Here is a 14,109-nt window from a genome sequence, read left to right on the forward strand (position 1 = left end):
TGATCTCTTTACCAGGCCGTTTATTTCTTGGAATCTGAGAAAGACACAGAAAGCCTTGCCTGTGGCCCCTCTCCCTTTACCCCAGGTGCCAAGGCTTTAGAACATCACCTGACACCCAGGTGTGAAACTAAAGTCCTGGGAACTTCTGACCTTTATTTCAGAACTAAATTCCTCTTCCAAATGTCCTCCGAGAAAGAGTTTGCACTCTTATTACCGATCCAGCAGAAAAATGCCTCACTAGAAAATTCAAGGCTATATCGAGATCCTTAGTGGTATTCGTCACAGAGGAATAAGGAAACGAAGGTGGGGAAAAGAAGTGATCTCAGTCGCCAGGCTGTGCACACTGTGACAAAAAGCTGCCCAATCCAGAGGCAATGGCACATGCTTGCTTCTACTTTGCTGTGACACACCCTGACCCAAGGCAACTTGGAGGACGAAGGGTTTGTTTGGCTTACTGTGTCTGAGTGGTGGAGCTATCGCAGCTGAAAGACCCGGTAACACACAGGGAAGGTAGGGTGGCAGGTACAGAAAGCCAACTGGTCACTGTCATCCCCACTTAAGAAACAGAGCAAGCAAGACATGGGGCCAGACTGTAAAACCCCAAAGCCCACCCTGAGGAACCGGTGACCTAAAGGTTCCACAACCTTCCCAGGCTGCATCAACAGAGGGGGACTGGGTGTTCACAAACATACACCTGTAGGGGGCACTTATATGCAAACCACAGGTGTAGGTAGGGATCAGATTTTAGATATGTACACAGAATCAATCCATACATCAGTGCACCGTATTGCACATTTGTATCTTGCCTAGGCAACCTAGTGGGTCCCCGTAAGACAACAGGAAAGGGCTCCAGTTACAGCTCCGGGATAGAGCAGTTACCTAGCATGTAAGAACCTAGGCTTAATCCCCAGTACTGCTTAAAGGGAAACAAAGGGAAAGGGAGAACGGTGAGTAGTCAATATCTGGGGCAGAAAGTCTAGACGGTCAGCTGACTTCAGTCCTGTGATGCTTTACGACTACTCAGATATTGGGCTATCCTTATCTACAAATGCTCCTCCATGTTCATTATCCAGATGACGTCAGGGTCAAGGCAAGTCCCGACAACCATACAGTGGTTTACACGCGCCATAAGATGGAGAAGAAATCATGTAGAACTAGACGCTCTTCCAACATCCTCTTCCACGAACCGCAGCCTGTTAGCTCTGGACCCCACTGCCTCTGAAGACTGCTGTGTACGCACTGCATTTAAAAGTAGCAGTATCAAGCGTCATAAATACTTCCAGAAGAACAGAGGAGGCAGCACATGCCTCTAGTTCCCACACTCACATGTTAGGGGCTAGCCTTTGCTACTGTGTCTTAGAAACCAAGCAGGTGTTAGCAGTGGAGCCCTTTGCCTACCATGTGCACATGTGCAAGGCCCTAGGTTCAATCAGCGACAAGGGCAGCCCCACAGAAGCTCCTGGCTATTATGGATAAAGAAAGGACGACAATTCAGCAAGAAAGCTGACCTGCCCACCCCCTTCCCCAGTCCCACAAGGCTTGAATGGGACGGAAGTTCTCACGGCAAACAGGAGACGTGGAAAGAGCCGATTTTAATTACAAACTTTATTTGTCCATCCAGTTCACAGTTTATGCGTGGTACATCCCACCACATCAGCCTTCAAGAAGGGCTATTCAGGAGATGGGTATAGCTTTCTCTGTAAGAGAGCCCCACACTCTAAAATTTTGGTTAGAATCTTCATAGGTTTATAAAAGTACTCTCTGCAAGCGAACTGGATATATTTACATTTACAGCTTAAATTCAAATTTCGGAAAATATGAATCTTTTCGTGTTTTTAAACATCCTGGGTTTACTTCTTAAGACTTTCATCTGAATGCCACGTGCTCACGTAAGCCCATCCCTCCTCCCCCAGAAGGAAAAGAAATCGGTTTTGCGATTGCAGGTAGAGGACTCCTTTTCCTTCTGGGCTTTAAAAATTACACAGACAGTGTTCAGCAGGTGTGAGTACAGACACGGAGGGAATGGTGGTGGTTTACTAGATGCAGGTACTGATTTTTTTTTCTGAATCTTGAAACATCCAAAAAGAATTACAGGATATAAACTTAAATTATAACGAGTTATCAGCCTTCTCTTAAAAAGTAACTCAGGGGGTTTAGATTGTGCTACTCAGCGTTTTCTCTAGTGTTAGAGATGATGTAGGCCAGCAGCCTGTATCTTTCCGTGTGCAAAACTCACAGTGATCCCAAGTCCAGCCTCTGTGCTCACACCCAGTCATGACCACAGAGGGACCCTGGGCCGGCTGGGGCTGTGCCCCCTTCTGAAGGGCATCGCCTCACCCTCCAGTTTGGCAAGAACCACTTAGGAAAAGTGTGCAAGCCTGCTATACCTCGTGGGCTAGTCCAAGCCGACGGTGAGCAGCGTGTGAGTCAACGCACACACATGTGGTCTCTGTGCTTTCTTCCCATCAGAATGAATCCATACCGACTGTCTGAGGTCACCTTGGAATACCAGTCTGAACAGTTTTCCTCATTACACCGCTTAGACTGCAGATGTATGTGCTTACCTCTTCTGCCTTTAAAAATGACTAGCTATTAATAAATGATAAACTTCAAATACTGCCAGAAAAAAGGAAGGGGGTGCTGTGTGGAAGCAGCCAAGGTTACCTGGCTGGGAATTATTACTCTGTACATATATAGAGCTGTACCACTGGTACGCCAGTCAAATAAATACTCAGAGGGGCCTTCTCTGACCTCCCTTCTCTGCAGTGCCCAGGACACCAGAGCTCCCGTGTTGCTTCTGTGCCCATGGTTGGCATCTGTTTCTTCTGTCAAGCTATGCCTCGCTTCCAGCATGGTAAGCAAAGGGGAGGGGGGCAGTGAGAGTCAGCAGAGGTGAGCCCAGGGTGAGGGTGGGGAGGGGGAACCACAAGCCCACCAGACAGGGTCTTGTTTCTTCATAAGATAAGGCACTGGCAGAAAATTTCTTAGGTAAAAGGCTGCGTAAGAATTTCTTGCCATTTACAAAAAGAAATGTTGTCATTCCTAAGTGGTCAGGTATCCAGGCTCAGTTAGGCGAACCCTGAAGGACCAAGGGCTGATCCCTCCAAACTCCACGACTAGCAAAGCATTCTGATTCATTCAGAGGCCTTATGGCACATTAGGAGAGAGGGGAAGGGAAACAGTCTGGGCACAAAAAAGGTATCAGACATTGCCCGTCCGTCACTCGCCACTCAGTGGGACAGCTCAGGAGCCTCCTCATGAGTGCCGCCTCAGGACTCCACACTCCCTGGATGTAAGGTGACCAGATGGGTGAATCTATCTGCTTTTCCTTTGAGCTCATCATGCACAACGTTTAGATGCTACCAGCAACAGTTACCAGGAGCCTAGAGAAGCCCTTCCCTATGGCTCCACCTCAGACTTCCAAGAGAGAGCTACTTCATGTTCTCAATGACAGCGATGTCTTCAGCAGCACAGTGTGGTGTCAGACCGTTCAGATAGATGCTCTCAGCCTTCAGCAAGGGAGGCAGGACTTCCCTCTCGCTGGTCAGGTGGTTCACCGACAGGGTCCTCCTACATGGAGTCAGTTCCTGGTTATGGTTACCCGCCAGCTCTGCAGAGAGCTTCCGCTTCACGGACGTGGCACGCTGGAACTTGTCATAGATCTCCACACTCAGCCGCCTCCTTGTTTCCTTGAACTCGGCTGTGACATTGGCTGTCCACTCAGCGGCATGCGCTCTGAACTCTCCCACCTGGAGCATGGAGGCCAAGAAGAGAGAAGCCATCAACATGGGAGCCACATCGCGTGTGATTCTTGCATTATTTGGGGGATTTATTGAGAAGTTGTCTATGCTCTCACAGTGACCGTGATTAGCAGCCATATAGAGGCTACTCCCTATATAATTGGCTCAAAAATATTATGAACATAAACTCGAGAGATAAAATTATATTTATAAGGCCTTCCTTAGCCACACGTGTGTGTGTGTGTGTGTGTGTGTGTGTGTGTGTGTGTGTGCATGTGTGCGCAATAGTCATGTCACAGAAATAGCATATGTGAAGTCAGGTGCAATGGGGAATACATGATTAATAATCCAAGAACTGTGGAGGCTGAGGCAGATGTTTTGATTAGATTTACTAGCTGGCCAGTCTAACCTAGCTTGAGAGCTCTGGGCCAGGGAGAGACCCTATCTCATTAATTAACCAATTAACTAATTAAAGTAGAAGCCACCTGAGAAACATCTGAGGTTAACCTCTGGCCACCACATATGTGTACACACACCTGCACACATACATAAAGACATTTCAAATGCTATAAAAAAGGAAATCTCTTAATCTGTCCCTAAATCTTCGGGGTGTCATCTATTGCTTTCATCTGCCTGTAGTTTCAAGGACTGTGATGTAGAACATAGAACGGGTCATTTTAGAGACAGCAGGACTGAGGAAGAGAATGAAGTGTTAACCTAGGTGTACTGCTATTAGCTTGAGATGCAACCCAGTGTTTAGAACTCAAAAACACTGGGCAACCTTTGTGTCCAACCTGGAGTTGCCACTTAGGAATTCTCAGTGCCTAAATGAACAGGAAGATACATTATTTCTGTAGTGGGAGAGCAAAGAGAAACAAACTTGCAAGTTTGTTCTGAGGTTGGCTTGAGGAACCGTGAAGTTCAAGGCAGTTAATTCAATGAGTATCTATGGAAGGGCAGAAGCCTTTTACCCTTCCTGATCTACCAACAATTACACAGTTAGTGCCAACCTAACAGCCTAGCTGAGGCGACAAACTTTACCAACCACAAGGACCTATAGAAATGGTCTGAGCAATACAGACCAAAGACCCCACTCCGTGACCTAAGCCACTCACAGGTACATTTTTGTATCCTAAAAATAGAAGAAAGACCAATCTTTGAGGGACTCCATGGTCCCCTTGTAAACAAAGCAGGCTTTGTCATCAGGAACGATTGTTTTTCAGGGGGAGGTCCTAGCAGGAATCTTTTCTCCATTTTCCTCAGCTTCCTGGATGATGGGGGGGGGGGGTCCAGGGTGTTAAGCTACCTTGTCTTCTCTTGCCTGGCAAGCAAATTAACAGAAGTTCTGTTCTGTTTCATCTTTAGATGTTGACTTCTGTTTTCAATGCTGACATCAGAAAATTAATTGATAGTTTCTACATTCCCATGCATTTCTGAATAAGGATGGATAAAGATATTTACTATAATCTGATGTGTGTGTGTGTATGTGTGTGTGTGTGTGTGTGTGTGTGTGTGTGTGTGTGTGTGTGTGTGTGTGTGTGTGTGTGTACATGTGGTGCCAGGTCATAGATATTAATATATATGTGGGCACAAACATCATAGGGACATTAAATACCCTCTGAATGTGGTAAATGACAGGTGGGTCACTTTCACACACAACTTTAAGATTTCTTTAATCTCCTCCTCCAAGGCAGGAGAGGGGTAGAAAGACAGTAAGAGTTGGGGTAGAGGGTACCCATAGCACAACAATATATACAGGGCACATGGAAGTCAGAGCAGCTGTGACTCTGCACAAGACCTGCGCATGGTCAAGCCAGCCTGAAGTCTAGCAAGGATCAGAGAGGGACTCATAAAGTCCCATCCCTATCCCTACCTGAGCAGCAAATGATTAGAGATTGATGACTGTTGGTGAATAAGGGGAGAGTCAGTGTCCATCAGGGTATCCTCCCACCCCCCAAGAAGCTACTCGTGTAGATGCCCTACATCCGTGTGCATACAAGCAACACTAAGTGTATACTTTGTGTTTAAACAAAAGAACACGTGATATTGGAAGTGAAAGTCATGGGGTGAATACGGAAGAAACAGAGTGGATTTGATTAAAACATAATATATACACAAATGAATGTGAAATAAAACATGTTTTAGAAAATAAGCAATCATTTGCTATCTTGGTCTCCCTCTGGTGGGGGTGAGGTGGGGAGCCAAACTCTGTGGCCCATGCAGTTGAGATCAAACCTATGGTTACCTCTGGGGCAGCAAGCAAAGAGGCGCTCAAAGGACAGCAGTTGAGCCTGCAGGTGAGGACTGCCACACATGGACGAGTGACTACATTTAACCTTGATCTGGGGAGAGGGAGCTGTTGGGTTTTCATCAGCTTGATAGAAGCTATAGTCATCTGAGAAGAGGGAACCTCCTTTGAGGAATGGCCATCATCAGATTGGCCTATAGGCAAATCTATGGGGCATTCTCTTGACTAATAATCGATGTGCAAGGGTTTAGCCCACTGTGGGTGGTGCTATTCCCAGGCAGGTGGTCCTGGCTGCTGTAAGAAAGAAGGCTGAGTAAGAAATCCAGTAAGCAGTATCATTCCTCCATGGTCTCTGCTTCACTTCCTGTCTCCAGGCTCCTTCATGGTGCACTAAAAGGTATAAGGCAAAGAAATCCTTCCCTCTCCAAATTGCTTTTGGTCTTGATATTTATCACAGCAATAAAAGCAAGTGAGTACAGGAATACCCTTGGGCTAGCAGAGCAGAGGGAGTGTATGTTGGTGACACATTCAGTCTTAGATTTGGTTCCCTGTGAATCTCACACACAGTGATAAATCACCACCCACTGTTCATACTGGGTTTCTATTCCTTAACCAGGTATCTTCCTGCCCAGGTTAACTGTGTGCCCAGCTCATACTGCCTTCATGTCTTGAGTGCCTCCTGTCTGACAGAGTGAAGGGCCTGGTGTGATACACAAACACCGTCCTGCAGGTTTGAAATAGCACATTTAACAGGAAAAGTTAAAAGATCTGCTTTCAAACAATTCACAGACCATGTGAAGCTCAAGAAGAAGGAAGACCAAAATGTGGATGCTTCAGTCCTTCTTAGAAGGGAGAGCAAAATACTCATGGGAGGAAATACAGGAATAAAGAGTGGAGCAGTAACTGAAGAAAAGGTCATGCAGAGACTGCCCCGCCTAGGGATCCATTTCATATGCAGCCATCAAACCCAGTCACCATTGCTGATGCCAAGAAGTGCTTGCTGATAGGAGCCTGAGATAGCTGTCTTCTGAGAGGCTCTGCCAGAGCCTGACAAATACAGATGAGGATGCTTGCCCCTAACCACCAGACTGACCACAGGGAACCCAATGGAGGAGTTAGAGAACAGACTGAAGGAGCTGAAGGGGTTTGCAACCCCATAGGAAGAATGACAATATCAACCAACCAGACCCCACCAAAGCTCCCAGGGACTAAACCACCAACCAAAGAGTACCCATGGCTCCAACTGCAAATGTAGCAGAGGATGCCTTGTGTGGCATCAATGGGAGGAGAAGCTCTTGGTTCTTTGAAGGCTCATTTCCCCAGTGTAGGGGAGTGCCAGGGCATTGAGGTGGGAGTGGGTGGGAGGGAGTGGGAGCATCTTCCTAGAAGCAGGAAGAGGGGGAAGAGAAGGTGTAGGGGGAGGGGATAACATTTGAAATGTAAACCCATAAAATATCCAATAAAAAAAATCCGCTTTCTCTGCAACTCCAACTTAAATTGAAAGGCAAATTACAGCTTAAAGATTAAATATTGCCTTTAGTAAGATCTTGAGAAGAAGAAGAAGAAGAAGAAGAAGAAGAAGAAGAAGAAGAAGAAGAAGAAGAAGAAGAAGAAGAAGAAGAAGAAGAGGAGGAGGAGGAGGAGGAGGAGGAGGAGGAGGAGGAGGAGGAGGAGGAGGAGGAGGAGGAGGAAGAAGAAGAAGAAGAAGAAGAAGAAGAAGAAGAAGAAGAAGAAGAAGAAGGAAGAAGAAGGAAGAAGAAGGAAGAAGAAGGAAGAAGAAGAAGAAGAAGAAGAAGAAGAAGAAGAAGAAGAAGAAGAAGAAGAAGAAGAAGAGGCAGAAGAAGAAGAGGCAGAAGAAGAAGAAGAAGAAGAAGAAGAAGAAGAAGAAGAAGAAGAAGAAGAAGAAGAAGAAGAAGAAGAAGAAGAAGAAGAAGGAAGAAGAAGGAAGAAGGAAGAAGGAAGAAGAAGAAGAAGGAAGAAGAAGAAGAAGAAGAAGAAGAAGAAGAAGAAGAAGAAGAAGAAGAAGAAGAAGAAGAAGAAGAAGAAGAAGAAGAAGAAGAAGAAGAAGAAGAAGAAATGTTCGCATCAAGGTCTCTCTGACCCGGAACTCAGAGTCCTTAAGCTTTCCAAGTGCTAGGTTAATTGTAAGCTTGCCCCTTGGCAGGGCCTGGTGTAAAATTTGAATTTTATTATAAAATGAGTGTTATTACTGATTCTACCTGATTGTCCTACTGCTGATGATTTTATGGAGGAATTTGCCTGCTCTATTTCATAATTCATGATTATCCAAGAGAAAGAACACCGAAGGACACTCTCTCTCCTCCTTTATGAGTTTTCCATAGCAGGAAGTTTAATTTAATAAACTAAGCAAACGATACTACATTCCCTGTCTAAGTGAGTGACGAAAGAAAATCAGATATGACAAGTAACTTATTGCTAGCCCTATCCCAAAAGGTTGCTACCCTTCTTGAAGACTCACTTCCCCTTTGTCAACATTCTCTCTCTCTCTCTCTCTCTCTCTCTCTCTCACCCCTCCCTCCTCCCTCCCTGCCTCCCTCTCTCTCATCCTGCAAAATGAACTTTTACCATAAAAGTTATACTTTGCTTCTCAAAAGTCAACTGTTACTCTTTTCACGGGTTAATTTCCTGTTGTCTCTAACTAGTATCTCCTCCCCACAGATACCGAGTATGCAGCAGACATCCAGTAAATGTCTCTTGGGTTAGTGAGCACATCATATAAAGCACTCCCTCTCAATCTGACAGACCGGTGATAAAAGTTGATAAAAGTCGTGAAGCCCACATGCTGCTGTTTTTCTCTTCCTGTATTTGCTAATCTTATTTTCTTCCTTTTCCATATTTTGTAAGGATAAAAATGTGCCTGGTAAACAAATTGTTTTGCAAATGTCTGCATTTCAAAACAGTCTGGACCCCTTTCCATGTGAGTCCCTGTTTCCCCTCCCAGTTTCTGTCAGTGATCTAAGAGTGAGTGTGCCAAGGCTTCGATGTGCCATGTCCCCCATGTGCTCCTGGTTTTGAAGACTTGGTCCTCAGATGGTGGCAGTGTTTTTGAAGGCTATAGGAGCTTAAGAGACTGAGCGGGGGCAGGGCTTAAGCCTTCACGGCCTGGCTTCACCTTCCTATCCACTCTCTGCTTCCTGCTTGCCAATGCAGTATGACCAGCTGGCTGGAACCCTGCTGTCATGCCTGCCCCGCTGTGATATATACCCTGCTTGAACTGTGACCCCTCAAGTAAAACTACCCTCCCCTCCCTTCTGCTCCCCTCCCTCTTCTCCCCTCTCTTCCCCTCCCCTCCTCTCCCCTCCCCTCTTTTCCCTCCCCTCCTCTCTCCTCCCCTTCTCTGTCCTCCCTTCCCCTCTCCTCCCTCTTCTCCCCTCCCCTGAAGTCTCTTCACATTCCCTATCCTTCCTCCCTCCCTGTCTCTCACCCTCCCTCCTTCCTTTTCTTTCAGTTGGTTTTTCTGCTGTTTTATCTCAGAAGGCACAGCAAGCCGTGGAGTAACAGACAGGATGGCGCTGTGACTTTGTATTGCCGGGTATCTGGGCAGATGTTCTTTAGTCTGAGTGCTGTTAGAAGTGACACTTAGTCAACCCTCCTGACCCACATTGTTGCTAACATTTCCTGGTTGTCACTGCAACTGGGAGCAGATACATACTACCTTTCACTTTTGCAGACATGAGTTTTCCCCCTTCCTTCCTTCCTTCCTTCCTTCCTTCCTTCCTTCCTTCCTTCCTTCCTTCCCCCCTCTCTCTTTCGTTCTTTTTTGGTCTGATTTCACTAGGGAAGCAAACCCCAAGTTCAAATCCTTAGTCTGCCACCTGTCACTCCACATGTGTGTTTCTCAAGCCTCTGCTTTGGGATAATGTTCTTTGTGAATTGGAGACAATAGAACCTCCCCTATACAGTGCAATAACAACGCACACACACACACACACACACACACACACACACACACACACTGCAGCAACAGCAGGCATATATACACACCATATAAACTTCTGGGATATGGCATAATGCCACCCAGACCAGTGTTAAGGAAGATAGCTCCTTTCCTGAATTCTAACTGAGAATTATTTGCAGACAGAATTTGTGGCAACTCCACTACTATTGTTTTTTTCCTTTTTTGCATACCCTTACACACACAAACTCTGCCTTTCTACATCAGAAATAAGACCTGATTCTGGGCACCCCACCCCCAACCCCAGACAGCTAAATATCTCAACTCTGTCTTTATTGCAACTTGAAAGTGAAGGGGTCTTAAAGGTCTGGAGAAAGCATGACACTTTCCTTGAACTTCACCTGAATTTTCTCAAGAAGCAAATTTCACAAAGTCACCAAGGCCTCACGGGCTGCTCATGACCGAGAGAACCCTCTGCAAAGCCAGAGTCCTGAAGCCATTAGGAAAATGACGACCGCCAAAAGGCTTCGGTTTGTCCGAGTCCTGGGTTGCCTGTCTCATCTTTAGTTGTATTTGACCTCTGGCAAAGGAGGTTGCCTCTTCCTACTCTGCAGAATGTGATTTGCCTAATTTGTAGAGAATGCCCAATGGCAGACAAACGACCGCTGCAAGGCATCATAGCTTAAGTCTTAACAGTCAGAAATGGGCAGGGAAATGGGGAAACGACTCAATGTGTAATCATATTCTGCGTGCCCATAGGCAGCCAGATAGCGTCCTCTCTGGAGCATCAGATTCATTAGTGTAAAACAAGAGAGATCAGAAGGGAAAACACGAGAGACGAGTGTGTGCACATATGCACGCCCATGAGTGTGTTCTTAAAGTACAAAGAACTCTATGGTTGGTGAATATAATGAGACCAGTGCTGATATGATGCCCAAGAATGTCTTCGTTACCTATTAATTCTAACACACAAAACTTTCTGAGCAACTAGAATCCACACTAGACAGAAAGCCACCCTACAGCTGCTGGTGGTGTTAGTATGGCTTGAATCCCCAGAAGGAAACAATGTATCAACTCATAAAGATATACCCTTGGGCTATTCATAGCTCATGTTCTCTCTTAATTGTGTCGGTTTTCACAGTGTCATCTTTATGATACTAGACTTAGGGAACATAACTGTTAAGCCTCAAAAAGATGGAGAAAAAAAACCCAGGTCCTCAAAAACTAAATCAAGGCATGAACATAAAAGAAAAAGTATCCCTACTCCTTAAGAAAAAAATTAATCTGTTCCTATTTCTTAAGAAAAAAAAAACAGTAACTTTATACAACCCTCACAACGTATTCGTTAACCACCAAATGACACAGTGTCCTAAAGCACAGAATCAGCTTACACTGAACAATCATATATTCAAGAAGTAAATGTGCTGTGTTAAATAGAAATTCTGGAGTTGGGAGACGGCTCAGCAGCTAAGAGTACTTGTTGCTCCCGCAGTGGAGCCAGGTTTCATTCTCTGTAACAACATGGTTGCTCCCAGCTCTCTGTAACTCCAGTTCCAGGAGATCTGAGGGCCTCTCTGACCTCTGTGAACGCTATACTCATGTGGTTCACAAGACACAGGTTTTAGACCCATACTCATCAAATGAATAAAGTCTTTTAAAAATTTCAAAACATCAAAATTTGATGTTCCCTAGAACATCAAATATATAAGTAAATTTTTGTTGTCTGAAATGTTGATACTTATAGTCTTCTGGAAAATTACAATGAATTCTTATGCATTAAATTGGTTTTATTTAGTTGGATTTTATTTTTGAAAACCTTATAGAAGCTTAAATCAGTGATTCCCAACCTTCTGAGTGTTGTGACTCTTTAATACAGCTCCTCATGCTGTGGTGACCCCAAATCATAAAATTATTTTCGTTACTATTTTATGACCATAATGCTGCTACTGTTATGATTCATAATATAAATATCTGATATGTGACATCAGTGAGAGGGTCATTCTATCCCTCAAAGGGGTCAGCCCACAGGTTGGGAATGCTGACTTCAATCTCACTTCCTCTTCCTTTGACATAGCAATGTACATCATGTAGTGACCAAGCTGTCGGCACACAGTGGTCCTGAATGGTTACCATGGATTTCCTCAGCGTGGGAATTTCCTGAAGAGCCTTCTCCTGGATCCCACGTGTTTCAAGCTTTTATCTCACTCTCACAGTGGCTCAGTGACAACAGCAAAGGCAGTAAGTGGATTGCACATGACCCCTTCCTCATAGACCATGGGGTGACTTACTTCTGTCACTAAACCATCCATCCCCCTGTCCTAAACTTACCTGATCCCACAGTTGCAAATGTCATCACTGCCTGGTCTGCTGCAGTTTCAATTCTGCACTGTCATGGCTGTGTGCTAACAGTTCAGATTGGTGCTCCCATCTACTCTGTGTTCCTTTCCGTTTATCTCCTTATAACTTGCCTTTGTTCCTTGAGGTTCTGTCTCCCCTCCCTGCCCCCTCTCTCTGTGTATCCTCCCTGCCCCCCAGGTGACCATGTCTTTCCATTTGTCAACAATCTCAATGATACCTCCATACTTCCTGGTGACTCTTTTATCCACAGCTCTAGGTCAGGTCACCCCTGAACCCACAGTATCTAACTGACTGCTCCCAGGGCATCTCACTCAGATGACCGAAGGCACGCAAGTTGCAGGTCTACCTGAGGACACCGCTGAACTTCTTGAGTGTGAAGCTCCACACGATCACTGAGCTGCCCAGATCAAACGTTATCATCACCCACTCCTCTTCCTCCCACGCAATCTCACATCTAAATGCCTGCTCTTCCTGCAGAGCCACCCTTCCTTCCCTCTCAGCTCCTTCCCAGCCATCCACCTCACTGGGCTGTCTCACCCAAATCTCCCAGAATCGCCTAGCATCCCCTCTTCCTCAAACACAGCCCCACACAGCAACCATGCCCTCCTGTACTATTCCAGCCCTTCCAAGGAACTCCTGCAATCTGGGGCCTGCCTATCCCTCCAGACTCAAGTATAAACAGCCGTTATCTCCAGCTCTGTCTCCAGGAGCGCCCTGTATCTTTCCTTCAGCTCCCTAGGCAGGCTGCACTTGCTTGCCAACCTCTCAGTCCAGACAATAATGTTTCCCCATTCCTCTGGGATAGTTTCTGCTCTCAGGGAACTGAACATCCTCACAAAGCCATTTTCCCTAGAATATATTTTGATCATCTGTTTGTTCCTGGGCCACTCTGTACACTCTGTCCTTAACTCAATGCTCTCGGCACGACTTGTTACAATTGCTGGTTTAATTTGCTTATCTGGCTTCGTGACAGGAGGCAGGTTTTGACTGCTGGGTCCTGTTGGGTATTTCCAGCTCTGGGAAGAGTATATGCGTTGAGAATGCAGGCGGTGTCAGCTGGATAAATCAGGTGAATGTATGGCAAACCATAATCAGGTCAAAGGGAGGGTTTCCTCATCTGATAAGACATCTTGTTCCTCTCGAGAGGGGGAGGCAGCTTGTGAGAAGCATTCATGCCTAACCTGGTCTACATAGTTGAGACCCAGGCCTGTTTCCTCAAGCCTAGTCTCTAAGTTTCTAGTGACCGGAATGCCAGGCCTGCATAGACGCCTCTCACCATGCTCTTTCTCACTCCCTCTTCAGCTTACCAGTTCTCTCCATTTTCATAGCTCTGACTGCCTTGCATGACCATGGTAAGCAGCCCCAGACTCTGGCCTTCACCACTCGCGCTGGCTAGCGATTGGCCTGCCAGGGCTATTCCAGAGAGGGAAGAGCCATTCTGAGTGCGGATGGAACCATTCTATCATGGAAGGGGTTTTGGGGACAGACTAAATGCAAGGAAAAGGACAAAGTCAGATGGGCCCCAGCGCACACCTCTCTGTGCTTAACATGACCAACCACCTTACAGCCACCCAACTGTGCCTTCTCCCCATCAAACTGAGATCAAAGAAAAATCTATCCCTCCTTCAGTTGTCTCCTATTGGGCATTTTGTCCCATCAATGATAAAAGTGACTACCATACTGTCCTCATGGGGTACCCCAAACCTCTTCCTTGGCAGCTAGAGGCCTTTGCTGAGACTTGAAGGCCTCTCGGGACAGCCAAGTGTCGTACCCACAGAGCCCTGGGCTGCTTGCCTCTGCAGCAGTGGTCTAGAGCCTGTGACTCCCCTGTCTCTTTGTGTTATCCC

General features: G+C 46.0%; 1 protein-coding gene across 5 annotated transcripts in view; it reads right to left on the reverse strand.

Annotated features, from left to right (window-relative positions):
- Positions 1-1,590: 1,590 nt before the first annotated feature.
- Positions 1,591-14,109, reverse strand: part of Kcnk2 (potassium two pore domain channel subfamily K member 2) — a 197,297-nt gene continuing 184,778 nt past the window's right edge. For 3 of the 5 annotated variants that reach the window (XM_087579913.1, XM_087579914.1, XM_087579915.1), the window contains one exon: positions 1,591-3,749. In XM_087579913.1, coding sequence (XP_087436039.1) covers positions 3,432-3,749 — 318 coding nt within the window. In that variant the 3' untranslated portion in view covers positions 1,591-3,431. 5 annotated transcript variants of the gene reach the window in all.

This window comes from Rattus norvegicus, chromosome 13 (genome assembly GCF_021556685.1).
Source record: "Rattus norvegicus strain SHRSP/BbbUtx chromosome 13, alternate assembly SHRSP_T2T, whole genome shotgun sequence".
Taxonomy (NCBI): Eukaryota; Metazoa; Chordata; class Mammalia; order Rodentia; family Muridae; genus Rattus; species Rattus norvegicus.